Source organism: Lutzomyia longipalpis, chromosome 2 (assembly GCF_024334085.1).
Source record: "Lutzomyia longipalpis isolate SR_M1_2022 chromosome 2, ASM2433408v1".
NCBI classification, from domain to species: domain Eukaryota; kingdom Metazoa; phylum Arthropoda; class Insecta; order Diptera; family Psychodidae; genus Lutzomyia; species Lutzomyia longipalpis.
Genome location: NC_074708.1, coordinates 293,835 through 310,901, shown reverse-complemented (window position 1 = coordinate 310,901; position 17,067 = coordinate 293,835). Strand labels below are relative to the sequence as shown.

At 36.9% G+C, this 17,067-nt stretch overlaps 5 protein-coding genes across 5 annotated transcripts in view; 3 read left to right on the top strand and 2 right to left on the bottom strand.

The window, feature by feature from the left end:
- Window positions 1–17,067, top strand: part of LOC129788401 (N-acetylgalactosaminyltransferase 7) — a 783,634-nt gene that overhangs the window by 750,292 nt on the left and 16,275 nt on the right. The gene's annotated exons all lie outside the window — the stretch shown is intronic.
- The window catches only part of LOC129788436 (uncharacterized), a 111,590-nt gene that overhangs the window by 78,248 nt on the left and 16,275 nt on the right, over window positions 1–17,067 (top strand). The gene's annotated exons all lie outside the window — the stretch shown is intronic.
- LOC129788383 (signal-induced proliferation-associated 1-like protein 1) lies at window positions 342–9,105 on the bottom strand. The gene is made up of 5 exons (XM_055824367.1): window positions 8,990–9,105; window positions 4,899–6,225; window positions 2,182–4,216; window positions 1,107–2,097; window positions 342–833 (listed from the first exon to the last, which is right to left on the bottom strand). The coding sequence occupies exons 1-5, from the start codon at window positions 9,038–9,040 to the stop codon at window positions 453–455; spliced, it is 4,785 nt and encodes a 1,594-aa protein (XP_055680342.1). The 5' UTR covers window positions 9,041–9,105; the 3' UTR covers window positions 342–452.
- On the top strand, window positions 14,516–16,633 carry LOC129788413 (ubiquitin carboxyl-terminal hydrolase 14). The gene is made up of 4 exons (XM_055824461.1): window positions 14,516–14,688; window positions 14,888–15,165; window positions 15,242–15,618; window positions 15,684–16,633. The coding sequence occupies exons 1-4, from the start codon at window positions 14,673–14,675 to the stop codon at window positions 16,516–16,518; spliced, it is 1,506 nt and encodes a 501-aa protein (XP_055680436.1). The 5' UTR covers window positions 14,516–14,672; the 3' UTR covers window positions 16,519–16,633.
- Window positions 16,624–17,010, bottom strand: LOC129788466 (probable DNA-directed RNA polymerases I and III subunit RPAC2). The gene has a single exon (XM_055824570.1). The coding sequence runs from the start codon at window positions 16,939–16,941 to the stop codon at window positions 16,642–16,644; it is 300 nt and encodes a 99-aa protein (XP_055680545.1). The 5' UTR covers window positions 16,942–17,010; the 3' UTR covers window positions 16,624–16,641.

Genomic DNA, 17,067 nt, shown 5'->3' with positions numbered 1-17,067 from the left:
TGCTCTTTTTTTTGTTTAATGTCTCGTCATGATTTTTTGTTAAAGAGAGAGAGAGAGAGAGAGAGAGAATTAAACTTCAACGAAGAATTTAAAAAGAAAATACATGCAAAGGCACATTTCTTAAAGAAAACAAGAAATATCTTACAAAATAATTGATCAAATAAATTATATAAATTTGTGTTATAAATAAAAAAAATGATTTAAAAGTATAAATTTGATTTTTCTCATCTTGCCAAGTTCTTTGTTTTTAACTGATGAAACGGACTTAAATGCACTCTTAAATAAAATTACGTTCTGCTCTCGTCTTTTTATACATGTTTTCTCTTTCTATTATTATAAAAAAGAATGAAATTTATTTAAAATAAAAAAAAAATGTGTACAGATGTGTGAAAATATGCTCCTTTAAAAAATTACAATACCTTAATATTTATTATTATATTATAAATAATTATTTAGCCACCTTCATCACGATTCGTTGAAGGCACAATCGTTTGAAAGAACCACTCTGTGAAGCGTCTGAGTTGCTGAACAGCCGCCTGACTTTCGTCCTGCAACCGTTTATTCTCCTCCGTGAGACGCTTAACGGCACATTCGAGGGATTTCCGGCGTCGTGTCTCCTGTATGATGAGATCCTCAAGCTGGGAAACTTGTGTTTGTAACTCCGGAAGGGAGACTGATCCCGACACCTCATACCCCGTATGCCGGTACTCATCCTTCTTCTCCGGCGTATTCACCATTGAGCGCACCTCACGCTCACCACGCCTGTCTATTTTTAGCTCACTCCCATCGATGTATTCATTCAATTTCAGCGGCGGTGTCTCCTTGCCAAGAGCCTGAAATGAAATGAAAATTGATTTTTTTTTCACTTCTATTCTGCAAAACTTTCTTCCTGCAAATACAATCGATTTTATTTATTCTTGTACATTGCAAATCAAGGCCACAATCAAGGATAATTCAGTGACCTTTAGTAGTTCTTCAACGAATATTTTGATTTATTGATCTTTCTACTTTTTTTTTTTGCTAAATAAAGTCTACAAAAAAATCAAAAATTCTCTTTTTTTTTTTGATTAAAAATATACAAAGAAAAATATTTTTTTTTTACTCACTTTACTCTGCAAGATAGCTTTCGTAGCAGTATCAACGAGCGTTGACCAATTCATGTCGTTGGTATTTGTGAGCAATGGGAGATTCCGCAAGTCAACTGTATCCTTCGTGTCCCCCTTTTGATGCCCACCCGAATCATCCGCATTGTCCCCATTTCGCTGTTCTGCGCCCCTTTGAGATCTTCTCGTATCAAGCGCCGGACTTGTCCCTTCACTATTTGACGATAGAACCGTCGCTGGTCGTGCCACTGTAAAGATCACCTCCATATTCTCATCAGACTTCTCATCATCTTGCTTCCCGCCGGACAGCTGTAGGGCATTGAGTGCACTGTAGGTTGATCCGAAATTTATACCTTCCCTCGAGCGAGATTTTGTTCGCATTAAATCGAGATTTTCCATGAGATTTGTCATGATATTGGGGGAATCACGCATATTCCGGAGATTGGCGCTATTTTGAATTTCCTTCTCCAAATTCAGGAGTTCCTTGTTCATTTCACTCGTTGACTGCGCATAATCCGGATCAATGAGCTTCATTAGATCCTCCTGAAGGGAACTACTTCCTGTGTAGTGAACACTATTCCTATACTGTGTCCCCGGTCGACTACCCGAACGGAGTTTTGGTTCAGATACCGGACGTCCATCTGGGTGCATTTTACCAGCTGAATTTCCATGAATTTTTCCCATTGTAATGCCATTTATTGCCTCTTGCGGAGTTTGACTCCTCACCTCACTTGCCTCATGATGCGGTAAGGCGGGACGTTTGAATTCCTTCTCCAGACTATTTGTACTTGAATGCACCACATCTGAATGATCTTTTGACGCATTCGCAGTGTGGTCCTTTTGTATTTGCGCATAGTCAACACGTGGAAATTGACTTGGGTCAAATGTTACGGGTCTCTTTGTAGCTGAACCACCACCACCACCATCCTTGTCTTGATGCACCTTCACTGAAGCCATGGCTTGAGCTCGAGCATTTAGTACGTCTTTTGGTTGTCTGAAGAGGATTAAAATTTTTAGTAATTTTGATTCTTTTTTTTATATATTTTTTGGTTTAAATTAAATAGAAAAATTAACAAACCTGTGATACTGTTGAATTGCATGCTTGGAATTTCGTCTCTTTATCACTGAACTATCATCATCCGTGTGCAGAACATCATACCAATTCCCATCATTTGACGAGTGCCCACTGGATGAACTTGTGAGTGTTCCCATGTCGGGAGCACTTCGTGAATTCTCAATGGGAACCGTGAAGGATCTGTAGCTACTCCCTGTGCCATAGCCGGAACTATTACTCGATCGTGGTGGTGAGAAATTCCTCTCACATTGCCTCAAGCACGTAACTGGGGACACAGATGCATGCTGATGCTGACTCGAGGCTACGCCAGTACTTGACAGATTCTTCTCATACTCCTCATCGTAGTTCATAATGTTGAATTTGCAATTTTGATAGAAGCACCCCCGTCGCGGGCTACGATCCGCAAAGGATTCAATAACAGTCACCGTAACTTGAGCTGAAGTCTTCAGTAGATCGACCATTTGTTCGTGCGAAAGTGTTGCCACGGCTATCTTGCAGATCTCCACCAGTCGGTAGCCCTGACGCAATCCCGCCGCCCAGGCTTGTCCGGACATCTCAACTTGTGTCACCACACCGTCTGGTTGGACGTGAAAGCCCAACTGACCAAGTGGATTGCGATACAGATTGAGTTCAAGAGCCCCACAACCCGGCGTAACTGCCCGTAGCCGTTCAATCACCTCCAATTGCTCATCACGCTCCCCATAGTCGTACATATTGAGCGTTATACATTCCCCTTGATGATGATAGATGCGCAGGAGATTCCCATTTGTTGACCAACCCAAAATTGAACGTGTTGGCGTGACAAAGACCACCTGCCGCGTTCCTTCGTCAATTAACACAAATGTCTCAGCGGATATTCCAAGGAAACAATTCATCGTTGTTGCCGTTTCACTATCATGGAGAACAACGTGCCAACAGAAGGCACCACGTTGACTCAAATCCCCCCGAAAACGTGGCTTGGGCTTCTCCTTCTTCTTACTGGGAAAAATTGAAAACTTCGGCCCTGTATCCACCACTGTTGTTGTGGAATAATTCGATATGATATCCTTGAGGTATTCCTGCCTCGTACGTGTGGCCATTGTGACAAATTTCTCCGATCTATGCGCCGCATTTTCGGCATTAATCACCTTCGCCAGGAGAAAATCCACAAATGTCTTACCTTTGGGATAGAGTGCTCCCGCACGTAGGGGTGGCCCAAAAACCGGGACTTGCTTTGAACGTGCCACAGCCACACGATAGTGCGTGTTGTCTGTGCATGGATTAACAGCTTGTACAATAACAAAGACATGCTGGAATTGACTACGAATATTTTTTGGCGTAAACGGAAGTGCTCCATGCTCTTGGAAGACAATCGTCACAATATCATTGCCAATATGACGCTTTCTCAGCAATTGCTGGCGATTGTTTGGCGTATAGGGGAGCATTGTGGACACATGAAACATCACTTCGCAATTTTGATACATTGAATACAGCGAATGTGTCCCCGTTGAATCGGTCTTATTATCCAACCCAGCTTTGTAGTGCTCAAACCCTTTTAGGCGCACCTTCTTCCCCAAACATTCGAGAAATTCATCAAAAGCCGCACTTGCATCCATATTATTGTACATATCTTCCTCGGAATTTTGTCCTGATTTGCAATACAATATCCCCACCTTGTACTTTGTCGTCAGGCACTGCTCATCGAGCTTAACAAGCTGATGCTCACACTGCGGTGTCCCCACGCTGAGCCTCAAGCTGGGAATTTGTACCTCAGGCGCCACATATTCCAATACATCCTTCGTACTTAAACTCTTCCCAGCACCACGTGGATTTGGGATGGATTCCTCGAGAATTGATCCACGAAGTGTTAGTAATTCCGAAGTACGAACAATTACACGAAATTGATACATTGCCACCCCTCCTCCATCTGTCTCTCCAGCCACTACATTCCCTCCACCACCACCACAACCACCGCCAACATTTGGGGGGATCTTTTCTCTCTTCAGTGAAATTGCAATTGGGCCCAATTCCTCATCAATACCAAACCAATTTTGATGTTCTGCAAGAAAAAAAAACATTTTTTTCTCATCATCAGTTATATGGCGACAGAGGGTCTCTTTCACAAACCCCCCTCCTCTGTCCTCGTCAAGACTTCTTTTAACACGATGGCCCAGAAATTTCAAAAGAGTGCTAAAATGTTTATTTTATACAAACTGCTATATGGCAATGTTTACAAACAATTACGTATTACAAATGGATTTATTTTAAATTCTTTCTCTCTCTCTCTCTCTCTTTCTCTCTGGTAAACGGAACACAATGCAACAATTTACAAAACTATTTTTGCAAAAGTAAAAAAAAGAGCTCAGCATAGAAATGATCGCCAAATGCAATACATATTTCATGTTAAATTGCACGTATATTTATTATTAGAAAATTGTAATAACTGGACATGGGGTAATTCAATTTTTATCTTCATTTATTTTGAAAAATAATAATGCAATATAAAAAATAGAAGAAACAAATTTCTAATTTATTTTATTTCAGAGAAATCTTCTTGACCTTTGAACCCTTTAAATCTTTATCATCGATCTCTTAAAGTGAGATAATTTTAATCAGTTTATTCATTAAATTGAAAAAGATTTTTTTTATTGGAACAAATGGAATTTAAAAAATTTTATCTAAAAAATGTTTAAATTTTTTAAAATTGGGTTAATCAACATGCAAGAAAAAAATCTTCTTACCTTGTCCAAGAAAGTAGTGCCGATAGTATTTGGCTCCGCAGTCAACGTACTCAATTGGACGCGTTCCCCCTTGAAAGGGGCACGTTGTCGGCTTCCACAGTGTCTCACCGCTGCCACATTCAAGGATGGAAAGTCCACACGCCAGGACGGGAATATGGATGGATTTTTTACATTGCCCCGGTGGATTTGGTGTATGTATCCGGGTAATACTGACATTGCGCTCCTTCTCACCGCCAATTTCATTGCGAAAATATGGACAACTCTCCAGCAATTCGTTGCTTTGCCCATCCCCAAAATCCTCATCTACTGCCTTCGCACCATCCGGTGTGGATGATCGGGAATTTACCATTGATGCAGCAGAAGCTCCAGTTGTTGTATTACGTCGCCTTGCAAGGAGTACAGAACGAAGTTTGGCGGCATAAATTAAATTTGCCGTGAGTGATTGGCAGTCATAGTGGGCAAAAGATTGTCTTCGCTGTCTCTCCTCAATATCCACGGCAGTTGCTGCATTCACATCGTATCCCAGGGAATTGTGAGTAGTTGTGGTTGGTGCTTGCTGACTCCCCGATAATACAGTTGAATTATTAATTTCTTCATGCCCCTGTGAGCGTCCCTGCTTTGTGGGACCCCAGATTTTGTGGAGTTTCGTCAGGAGTTTGGGACTTGAATTGCCACAATTTGTATTCTCATTGGTTGTCGTGTTGGAGTTTTGATGATTTGTGTATGTTTGCGTATAGCCGGAAGAGGGTTTTGGCGGCATGGGTTGCTGCTGATTCTCCACAATCTTCCCCTTTAGATACTCATCCGGTCCGGGTGATCGTTGATCTACACCAATAACATTGAGCACCGCCGGACGGTAGTCCTGGAGCATGGCGAAGAAACTCTCACCCGTTGTGGGGGTACGACGTTCCGAGGAGATCACATGGATACTCCCATGACTACCGTATTCGCGTCTCAGGCTCCCAGATGCGGGTGGATTGGCGTCAAAATCACTCCTCAAATTCACATGATCGTGCAACAGCTCCAAGCTCGAGTTACTTCTGTAGAGATTTTCCGTATTGTGCCCATACAGATTTCCTCCTCCTGCTTTGGTGCGATTCTGCATCAAATGACGCTCACTCACAGACGCACGAGCACCCGCCAGGCCAGCTCCAACGCGTGCCCTTAGCACATTGTTGTTATAATATTCAACAGCTTGTATTGTTCGCTCTCGAGCTGTACCAATTCTTTGGTTGGATGCATTAGAAGTCATGATTGCATTCATAGTTAATTGTGGTGAATTTTCACCACTTTCTATTTGGCAATCACCCATTCCATAGCCAATATTCTGAAAATTATTTCAAACAAAATGAACAAAAAATAAAACAAACACATCTTTACTAAATTTTTTTTTGTTTAATTTTGTGCTTCAATTAAAAAAGTGCCTCAATTAGGAGATAAAACATCTCAACTCTCATGTGTATCACCTTCATTATTATTACATTTTTCGTTGGAGCAAAACTTGCTTAAAAAAATGTAAATTATATACATTAGGCTACTTATCGAATGAAACCAACTGCATAGAAGAGTTTCTTCACTTTAATATCTTTTCATCTTTTATTTTTTGCCGATATCGCGACTTTTCTCTACTTAATTTCTTTTCCATTTTTTTCTACTCTCTATTCATTCCTAAAACACAATAAAAGGTTCCTCATTGCCGCACATTATTGTACAACATATACACAACAATTGGAAGAAAAGAAGCTACAAAAGGGATTACCGCATAAATAGCAATGTTAATGGGAAATGAGGAAAAAAATCATTGTAATTCAGAGAAATTATTTAATTCAAATTCAATAGCATATTTTATTAATTGTTTTTCTTATTGTTTTTGTGTTTTTTTTTATAAAAAAAAATTGGATTCCTATCCCATAGAAGATTAAACGTTGAGTTTTGTAATTATTGGTATTTACTTGATAAACCAATTTCTAATATATAGGTACAAGAAATATTTTTCTGATAAGAAAACTATCCTTATTAAAATTCGAATAAGATTAGAACTCAAGATTTCTTACAAGAAAAGAGACTTAAAAAGCAGTTCAGCTATTTTTTTATCCTCTTGCGAATTATTTCCTTCCCACAGAAGAATCTTGGATGATGAAACAATGAGCTAAGAAGACATCCTGTGGCATATTTTGTGGTTAAAGACGAGTTTTATCTGAATTTTTATCATTCCTATGGTTTCCCCATTCTACAGCAGCATCAACAAAGATATCATTGTTCAATTTATGCCACAATAATGATCCTCTTTTTTCCCTCTTCACTCTTCCACATTTGATGAATCAAAAATTGTTACTTTTGGCGCAAAAAAAATGGTAAAGAAGGAAAAAAAACAAACCAACAAAAGCATGTCATTAAATAGGGCAAAATTAACGTATGAACGTTGGACGATTTCTCCTAAATTTCAACATTTTGTTCAAATGAAATAGAAGAGAAAATGTTGAAAATTAATAAAAGAACTTTCAGAATAAGGCATGTATTTTTAGGTAATGAGCAAAAGGTAAAACAATTAGTTCTTTTGGAATTTTCTTTAATGGTTGTTTTTATTGAGTTAGAGTGTATGGGAATTTTTTATTTGTAATATAGAATCAATTTAGATAAAATAAATATGTAGAGGTCACGTTAACAGGTGATTTACTTATCACGACAATTGACTGATTTAGGTAGAGATTATTTTTGATTTGAAAATAGAGATAAGGGTTAATTTAACACTACAACTCTACAATTTGATGCTTGTTCTTGTTCATGTTTCTATTATTTCCTTTTAAATGTCATATTCGTGGAGTTTTCCAATTTTTTAATGGAGTTTAAGGCAAGGTTTAAGACATAAATCGTGACTTAAACCTTACGTTTGTCAAGGCTATTATGGTACTTAAAAAATGCCTTAAATGTTTTTAATTATTGTAAAGAAAAAGAGAAAATTCAACTCAATGCCGATGAATAAAACTTTTTCCTTATACTAATCTTTTCTTTTTTAATTACAAATTTTAATTTAAAAAAAAATCATGATTTATGCTCTTTTATTTAAAGTCTCTTGGATTTTATGCTGATGGATTTGACGAGAGATAATTTTCACATAATAAATAGTCTGTGCGAAATGATCGTCGTTGTTTTTTTTATCAACATAACTATGCTCGCTATGCTAGTCAAAGTGTTCAAACATAGTTGGTAATTCATTTACCCTTTTTTTCGCACTCCTTCAGCACTATTTTCTAATACACAACACCACCGCATGTGAATCATCATTTGCATTGAATTGCCCCCCTTATTTGTAAGTTCCCAAGCACTCGTTTTTTTTCCTCACTGCTGCATTGTTTGAGATCGACGGAGGTAGAGAAAATGTTTCCGGAGCACCTCTCGTGCGGCAGGCATTTCAGAGACTTTTTTTCTCTCTCTTTTCAAGCTTTTCAAATTATAATGATAATTCTCTTCTAAAAATGCGAAAAAAATATTCGCTCTGCGCGAGGCCTGCAACACTTGGAGTATGGTGGGTATGGCGAGGTGCGAGAGGGTATTGTTTTGTTGTCCCTTTGATGTGTGGTGTGGTGCAGCACAACACTAATATGACTCTTATTTTTGCAATTAAAACTGTATAATAAATTAATTTTTTTTTTATCACAAATCTCGTGAAGAATAGAAAAAAAATCAAACGCACACACACACACGTTTTTACGCAAATAAGAAGAATGTTGTTGTGAATCAAAATAAAATCGCGATCTTTCATGAATGAGAAGAGATCCCTCCGCAGCAGAGAGGAGCTCTTCCGCCGATGCTCTCGTGTCGAAGATTTTCCACGAAATGACTCAATCTCCTCCGGATGAGTCCGTGGTGTACTACACACCTTTCTTTTTCATTTCCACCAAATACACAACACACGATGCGATCGAGTGTGGATGAAATGCAATGCAATTGTAGTAGGCAATTGAATCTCAAAATATGCAAATATGCAGTGAGTTTCACTAAACTGGGCCTCTTTTTTTTCTCTCTTCTCTCACCTCATCGGGAGCAACAAATAAGAAGGGGGCGAAGAGGTGTGCAAAACTAAACCTTACTTTGTTGTGGTAGACTCCAACATTTGCGTTTTCCTTCAATTTCTTCGACATTCATGCACAATTACAATGTATTTCCACGTGAGACGGGCACCAAGGATGCCAATTATGCCGAAAAAATCACAATTAAAACAGCACAATAACACAAAAATGGGGAAAAATATCACTTGTTGACGCAATAAAACTCTTTTTTTTTTTTTTTTTTTTTTTTTTTTTTATTTTAAAGCTTTACGGCCCCAGCCTTTTCAAGCCACAAGGCCAAACGTCATTTGACGTCTACACACAATATACATATACTCTTATATTACTAGTTTGTTTGAATTTGAATTTTTGTCGTTGGTTTAATTTGTTCTGGTTTTGTTTACTCTTATTTAGGATAGAGTATTATCCTGTTCTATAAGGATGTATCATACCATAATAGTATATGGTAAAGTTGTACATTCTTATTGTTACTTATAATATATGAGTGTTTGTTTGTGTTTAAATGTCTATGTTGTTTTCCTTGGTGAACTCGTAGATTTCTATCAATTTGTTTGTCTTGTTCTCTTTGAGTATGCTCTGGAGGTCTGGGGCGTTGGTGATGGATTTGTATTTCCTTCTTGAGATATCATACTTTTTACAGTTTATTATGATGTGATTCGCGTTTTCTTCTGTATTGCAAAGATCGCATTGATCGTTTTCGCTTATTTTTATTATTTTAAGGAATTTCTTATCATAAGAGTGTCCGCTTCTAAGTCTATTTATTAGTTTAGTTGCTCTAGCGTTTAGTTTTTTATTTTTGAACCAGGGTTTATCTTCTAATTTGTTATTTCTTATCTGTTTGTTGTATTTACCTACATTTTCTGTTATGTTTTGATAGTCTGATTTCCATTTAACTTTAAGATTTTCTAGTATTTTTTCTTTATCTAATTCTTCTGTATTTGTTCCAGTTTCTTCAAATTCTTCGTAATTGCTTTTGATGTAGTTTATGTTTTCTAGTTCTCTATATTGGTTTATAATGTTGGGACAGCTGTCTGGCCCTTGTATTCTTCTAATAAGATGTTTTATTGTGTTTTTTTCATGTTCTAATCTAGTTGGCATTTCTCCTACGTCTGCTAACATAGATGTTATTGGTGTGGATTTTGTATATCCCATTACGATTCTGAGGGCTTTATTTTTAACTATTTGTAAAATATTTTTTTCTAATAGATTTTCCTTGTGATCCCATACTACTGGTGCAGCATAGTTGATTCTGGAGTTGATTAGAGATTTATATATCATAGTTAATGATTTTGGATGGGCTCCTCCCCTGCTTCTGCTAAATATTTTAAGGAGATTTATGTATTTCTCACATTGTGCTTTTATTTCTTTTTTGTGGATTTTGAAATTAAGCTGTTTGTCTATATATACGCCTAGTATTTTGTGGTATCTTTCTTCTTTTATTTTTATATTGTTAATTTTTATTTCTCCTTTATCTTTACTTGTTTTATCGAATTGTATATATTTACATTTATTTGGGTTTAGTTCTAAATCTAGTTTTTTTAGTTCTTTCTTGAGTGTTTCGCATAATTTGTTTGCATTTTGGTATAATTGGGTGTTATTTTTTCCTGAGACTATTAGTGTTATGTCATCTGCAAATTGTAATATTTTGCAGTCTCTTGAGTTAATTTTGTGTAGGTTTATGGTATATAAGTTAAATAGTGTTGGGCTGAGTATACTACCTTGCGGTAGTCCTGTGCTTGTTAATATAGTTTCTGTATAGCTTTCTTCGTCTATTATTATTTCTCTATTATTCAGTAGGTGTTCGAGCCAGTTAGTTATTTCTGTGGGAAAGTTAAGTTCTTTTAATTTTTTTATTAGTATGTCAATGTTTACGTTATCGAATGCTTTACTAATGTCAGTTATTATAGCTATGCTTCTCATGCCTTTTTTATTATTTTCTTTTATAGTATTTGTTAGATTTAGTAGGTAGTCTGTTGTGTTTCTGTTTTTTCTGAATCCATATGTATTACTTGGAAGTATTTTGTTGTTGTATACTATGTTATTTATTTTATTTATTAGTATTTTATGGAAATTTTTTGCTATTACATTTAGGAGTGCTATTGGTCTATAGCTTGCAATGTCCATTTCGTCTTTATTAGGTTTTAGTATTGGTATTATTTTTGATTTTTTCCAACTGTTAGGGACTTTTTGTTCTCTCCATGTTTTGTTATATATATTTGTTATGGCTTTAATGTTTTCGTCTGTTAGTTTTTTCATCATTTCATGTGATATTTCATTTATGCCTGGGGTTGTATTTTTGTTTGATTTTATTATTTCTTTTACTTCTTCGAATGTGCAAAAATCATAGTCTATATCTATAGATTGTGTTGTTATAGTTTTATATTCTTCTTCTACGAAGTTGTATTCTATAAAGTCTATTCCTTGTTCCCTAGTTTCTATTATGTTATTTTTTCTTTTGATTTTTTTGTTGTTGAATCTATTTACTTTCTCCCATATTTCTAAAGGGCTGCTCCCTGGGTTTATACTTTCTATAAAAGTAATCCATGCTTTCTTTTTTGATTTCTTTATTTCTAGCTTAAGTCTAGCTGTTATTTTTCTAAGTTCTTTAGCTGTATATTCTGTATTATGTTTTTTATATAGTTTAAATTTTTCTTTTTTTATTTTCCACAGTCTTCCTATTTCTTCAGTCCACCAATATTTTGGTATATATTTGTCATTATTGTCTTTGAATGTTTTTATATTATTGAGAATTATTTTCTTTATTTCTCCTTCAATTTCTTCTGCTGTTGTACATTCATTAAGATTTAGCTTGTTTTTTAGTTGTATTTTAATTTCGCTTAAATCTAGTTTTGTTTTAAGTTTATTTTGTTGGTTCTGTTTTCCTACACTAATTTTTATATCTATAGGGAAGTGGTCTGATCCTATCTCTGTTTCATTTATATTCCATTGTACTTTATCTATAAGGTTGGGGGATATTAGAGTTAGGTCTATTGCTGATGTTGTGTTGAAGTGACTGCTGTAGTGGGTGTGTTGGCCGTCATTGATGCATATTAGGTTTGATTCTGAGATTAGTTCAGCTATTAGTACACCTCTTCCATTGTTTATTGAGTTGTTTTCCCACATATCATGTCTTGCATTGAAATCACCACCTAAAATCACATTGTTTTTGTTCACTAGTTCATTTAAGAGTTTTTCTAGTTTGTCTTTTATGTCACTATTTCTAATTTGGGGTGGGATATATATTGAGATCAATGTGTAGTCTTTGTTTTCTTTTTTTATTTGCACTTCTATAACTTCTAGAGGTTCTAGATCATTTCTCACTTTACTTTTGCTGATAATTTTATTATTTATTAGTATACCAACACCTCCGTATCCGTTCTCACGGCTGTGTAGGTGTTTTCTGAATCCTGGGATATTAATTTTTGATTTTTTATTTGTCCATATTTCACTTAGTAAGGCACATTCAGTTTTATTTTCGTTTATGTACTGTTCTAGTAATGATTTATTTGATTTTAAACTTCTTATGTTAATTTGTGTGATTATCATTGATTAGTTGTTAGTTTGGATTTATTCTTTGTACGTGAAGAGTGGTTGATTTCCATCCAGCACGTCACGAATGTAGTCAATGGTTTCTTCGTTCGGGGTTTTGTCTGCGTGTGCCATTTTGCTTATTATCTGCACCATATCAATCAGCTTGTTGTTTTTGTTCTTAAGGTCTTCATTTAGTTGGTTGATTTTGATGATTTGAGCCATTGTTTTCTCGTTCCTGTTTTCTGTCTTGTTTGGTGGTGTGTCTCTCTCGCTTTCTTCTATCATCTTTATTGCCTCTCTATAATTGCATTTCTTTGCAATCATTTTTGTTTTTATTTTTGTTTGTCTTTTCCTTTCAGGGCATTCTTTATCATTTGTTGGGTGTTCCCCGGTCTTACAATACTTGCAATAAGTATTGCAGTCGTGTCCATTTACGTTCAAATTGGTGCAATTGGGGCATCTTTCTTCGTTTTTGCAGATTTTTTTAAAATGTCCGTAGCACAGACATTTTTTGCAGTATGTGGGTGGGGGTATAAAGAGTCTCACTCTGAAACTCGCCCCGTAAATTTTGATGGTTGTTGGGAGGTGGAAGGCCCTGAAGGTTACCTTCACCTTGTTTGATTTCTCCAATTTGTTTTCCGTCGCGTTTAATTTCATCATGCGTTCAATTTTTATGATTGGTGATTCGCATTCTGACTCCTGTATTATTTCTTTTGTGTCGAAATTAATTGGGATGTCGTCTACGACACCGATGGAGTGTATGTACGCTGATGGCACATATACTCTGTAGCGCTTGATTCTTGTAATATTTATGTCCTGCAGAATTTTGTTAGCTGAATCCCAGCTGTTAGTAGTTACCTTTATTCTTCTTGCTGAGAGTTTTTTTATCTCAACAATCCTGTTTCGTCCAATTATTCTGCAGATTTCTCTGGCAGTTTCAACTGTGTTTGCGTTGTCCTTCTCCATCATTAATATGAAGGGACCTTTGTCCTGCCTGTTGTACTTAATTAATTCTTCCGTTTCTTGTTTGTTGTTTTTTTTCGGGGATCTCGTTCTGGGTATTGGTCATCTTTTGGAACATATGTTTTCTTTGTTCCTCGATTTGGGGTAAGGGTTCCTTTGTCCATGTTTTTATTTCTGTTTCCTCATCTTCGTCCACGGCCATGTTCGTGCATGGTTCGTCTATTTGTGTTGACGAGGAGGATGCGGCTTCCATTTTTTGTTTTTTGTTCTTCTGTGGGGATTTTCCAGGTTTGTTTTTTTTCTTTCCTTTGTTCATCGTTTCTATTGTTTGAATAGGGTGTAGGGGTATTTGATTATTATGTGGGTTGTCATCTCTTTTTGTATTATTTTTAATTTTTTTTTTTAGTATATTAAGTGTTTCACTGTTTATTTCTATTTCTCGGTATTTTTCTATTGTTATCAGTTCATTGTTTAGTTTCACTTTGTTCGTGCCCTTATGGGCCACTTTATTTGGGGGATAGAACCCTTTACTTCCGTTATATTTTTTTTTTCCACTTGTGTATTGTTTATTGCTTATTTGATATAATTTATTTAATGTTCGTTTTGTTTTTGGGTTTTTATTTGATTTATTTAGAATATTTGAATGGAGCTCTTTCACTACACTTCCTTTCACTTTGACAGTCCATGCCAAACCCCAACTCTTTTTTTTGGACTTCGTTGTTCGTGCATTAAACCCACCAACGGTGGTATGTTACCCTTGAATGGCTTTCCACAAACACACGAAACACCACGATATGGCTCCTTTCTTCGGATCTTTTCGCGTGTTTTGGATTTAACAGGTTTTATTTACAAAACATTTTAAGGGGGTTCATTCCAATTGGAACTCTTATTAGATTTCTGGAAAAGTTTTAACTTTGAAAAAAATATTAAAACAATAAAAAATCATTTAATCAAAATACTAATGAAAAAATAAAAACAACTTAAAAAAATTATAAAATGTTTTTTTTTAATTTTGAAAGTAATCCCGTCAAATGTACACACTTTAACAAGTTTGTGTGGAGTTGCAAAAGCAAAGCAAAGAAGAATCATTTCACTCCAGTTGATCTGACTTGAACACGCCGCATTTCTCACAAAATAGCCATTTCTCAATTAAAAATTGTTAATATTTTGCATTCTTAGACTGTAAAAAGTGTATTAATTTGCAAGAAAAATGCCAAAATTCACAGGTAAGCTCACAAAAATTGTTGAATATACAAAATTGAGGTTATGTCATGCAAAAATGACGAAGTGTTTTGGGATGAAAAGCATTTTCATTTTTCCTTGTGAAAATTCAATGCCATGGTCATGATTTAAAATAAAAATAGAAATGAGAATGATTTTGCAGAATTTGTCTACACAGAAATTTAATAAAAATCTTTGTACCAGTGAAAGTAAAATGGGGCAAGGAACTATTTCCAAACATCACGGTGGACACGGATGAGGAACCCCTAGTTTTTAAGGCTCAGCTGTTTGCGCTGACTGGAGTGGCACCCGATAGGCAGAAGGTGATGTGCAAAGGGGCCACTCTGAAGGATGAATGGAATGTAAAGTTAACAAATGGCATGACAATCCTCATGATGGGCTCCAAGGAGGAAGTTCCGGAAGAACCAGTGGAGAAGACTAAATTCATTGAGGATATGAATGAATCTGAATTGGCAGTTGCCGTGAGTGAAATTTCCCAAACTTTATACCAAAAAAATAAATAAATTTAATAATTTGTCCATGTCCATTTTTTTTTAGATGAAACTCCCGGCTGGACTGACTAATTTGGGCAATACTTGCTACGTTAATGCCACAGTTCAGTGCTTGAAGTCCGTTCCGGAACTCACAGAGGCACTTAAGGCCTTCAAGGAGGAGGTGACATCGAATCTGGACTCGGCTAAATCCATTACGTGTGCAATGCGGAGTCTCTTCAATCAAATGGACATGAGCAACACGGTGACCCCAATTATTCTCCTTCAAACGCTTCACATGGCTTTCCCGCAGTTTGCCCACACGGATGAGAATAACGTTTACCGCCAACAGGATGCCAATGAGTGTTGGATTGAGCTACTCAAGATGCTCCAGCAGAAGTTGCCACCCTCAAAGGGGGACACTGAACAGCCCAATCGATTCCGGTAATTCAGGAAAAAAAATCATTCAAAATAATATTCAAATTTAATTTTTAATTAAAATTTCACAGATCCTTTGTGGAGCAGTACATGGGAGGGAGTTTTGAGATTGAAATGAAGTGCGTGGAAGCACCGGAAGAGCCCTCAAACATCTCCAATGAGAACTTCCTCCAACTCACGTGCTTCATCTCGACGGAAGTAAAGTACATGCACAGCGGTTTGAGGCTTCGTATGCAGGAACAGCTGACAAAGAGATCTCCCACTCTCGGACGGGATGCCGTGTACCAGAAGACAGCCCTCATAAATCGCCTCCCAGCCTATTTAACTGTGAATTTCATGCGATTCCAGTACAAGGGCAATCAGGGAATCAACGCAAAGGTGCTCAAAGACATAAAGTTTCCCATTGATTTCGATGCCTACGACCTGTGCTCGCCAGCACTCAAGGAGAAGCTCAATCCCATGCGGGGGCGTTTCAAGGAGATCGAAGATGCCGCCCTTGAGGGTCAGATGAAGCAAAAGGACAAACAGGAGGGTGGGCAGCAAGTGAAAATGGACGAAGATGAGGATTCAACCACCACAGCCGTTCCGTATAGCTTCGAGGATGATGCTGGAAGCAATAATAGCGGCTACTATACCCTTAGAGCCGTTCTCACTCATCAGGGGCGCTCCAGCTCTTCCGGGCACTACGTTGCGTGGGTGCGTCAAAATCGGGACACATGGATGAAGTTTGATGATGACGTCGTAACACCAATAACATCTGAGGACATTCTTCGTCTATCCGGTGGTGGAGATTGGCACTGTGCCTACGTTCTCATCTACGGACCACGCATCCTACGGATTCCAAGGGACACAAAAGCCGCTGAGAATGTAGCTGCTGCTGAACCAATGGCCACGGAAGAGACATAGAAGGGACACTCGTATCACAGCACAATGCTTTTTCCATACTAATTTTATATTATTATTATAAAAAAAAAAGAAGTCGAAAATCTGCTGTAGAATAAACAGAAAACAATCAATTCAATCTCTATTTTATTTTATTCTCTGCATTGCTGCGTCGAATTTCTCAAGGGTAACATCACACACTGCTTCCAGATCCTGTAGTCCACGCCGAAGGATATCAATTGCTCGCACAGACGGTGTTGTCTGTATCCGGAAGTTGAGGGTTGATTCAGCAGGATGAGGAATGGTGTAGCCGACAAAAACAACCTCTGGATACCGCACGATGATGGATCTCAAGGCATTTCCAAGTGTGTGATCCTCATTTTCGAACACAAATGTCCGGCAATTGTCCATCGTCTCATCACCAGTCAATTCTGCTAGTAGTGGCATTTTTTTCAATGAGTTTTAGCACTAAATTATTCAATTTCTACTACACGAAGAATGTTTCCTTTTCACAATTTTTTTGAGGTTATAAATATTTTGAGGTTAAGGAAAAACATTACTGATTGACGTTAC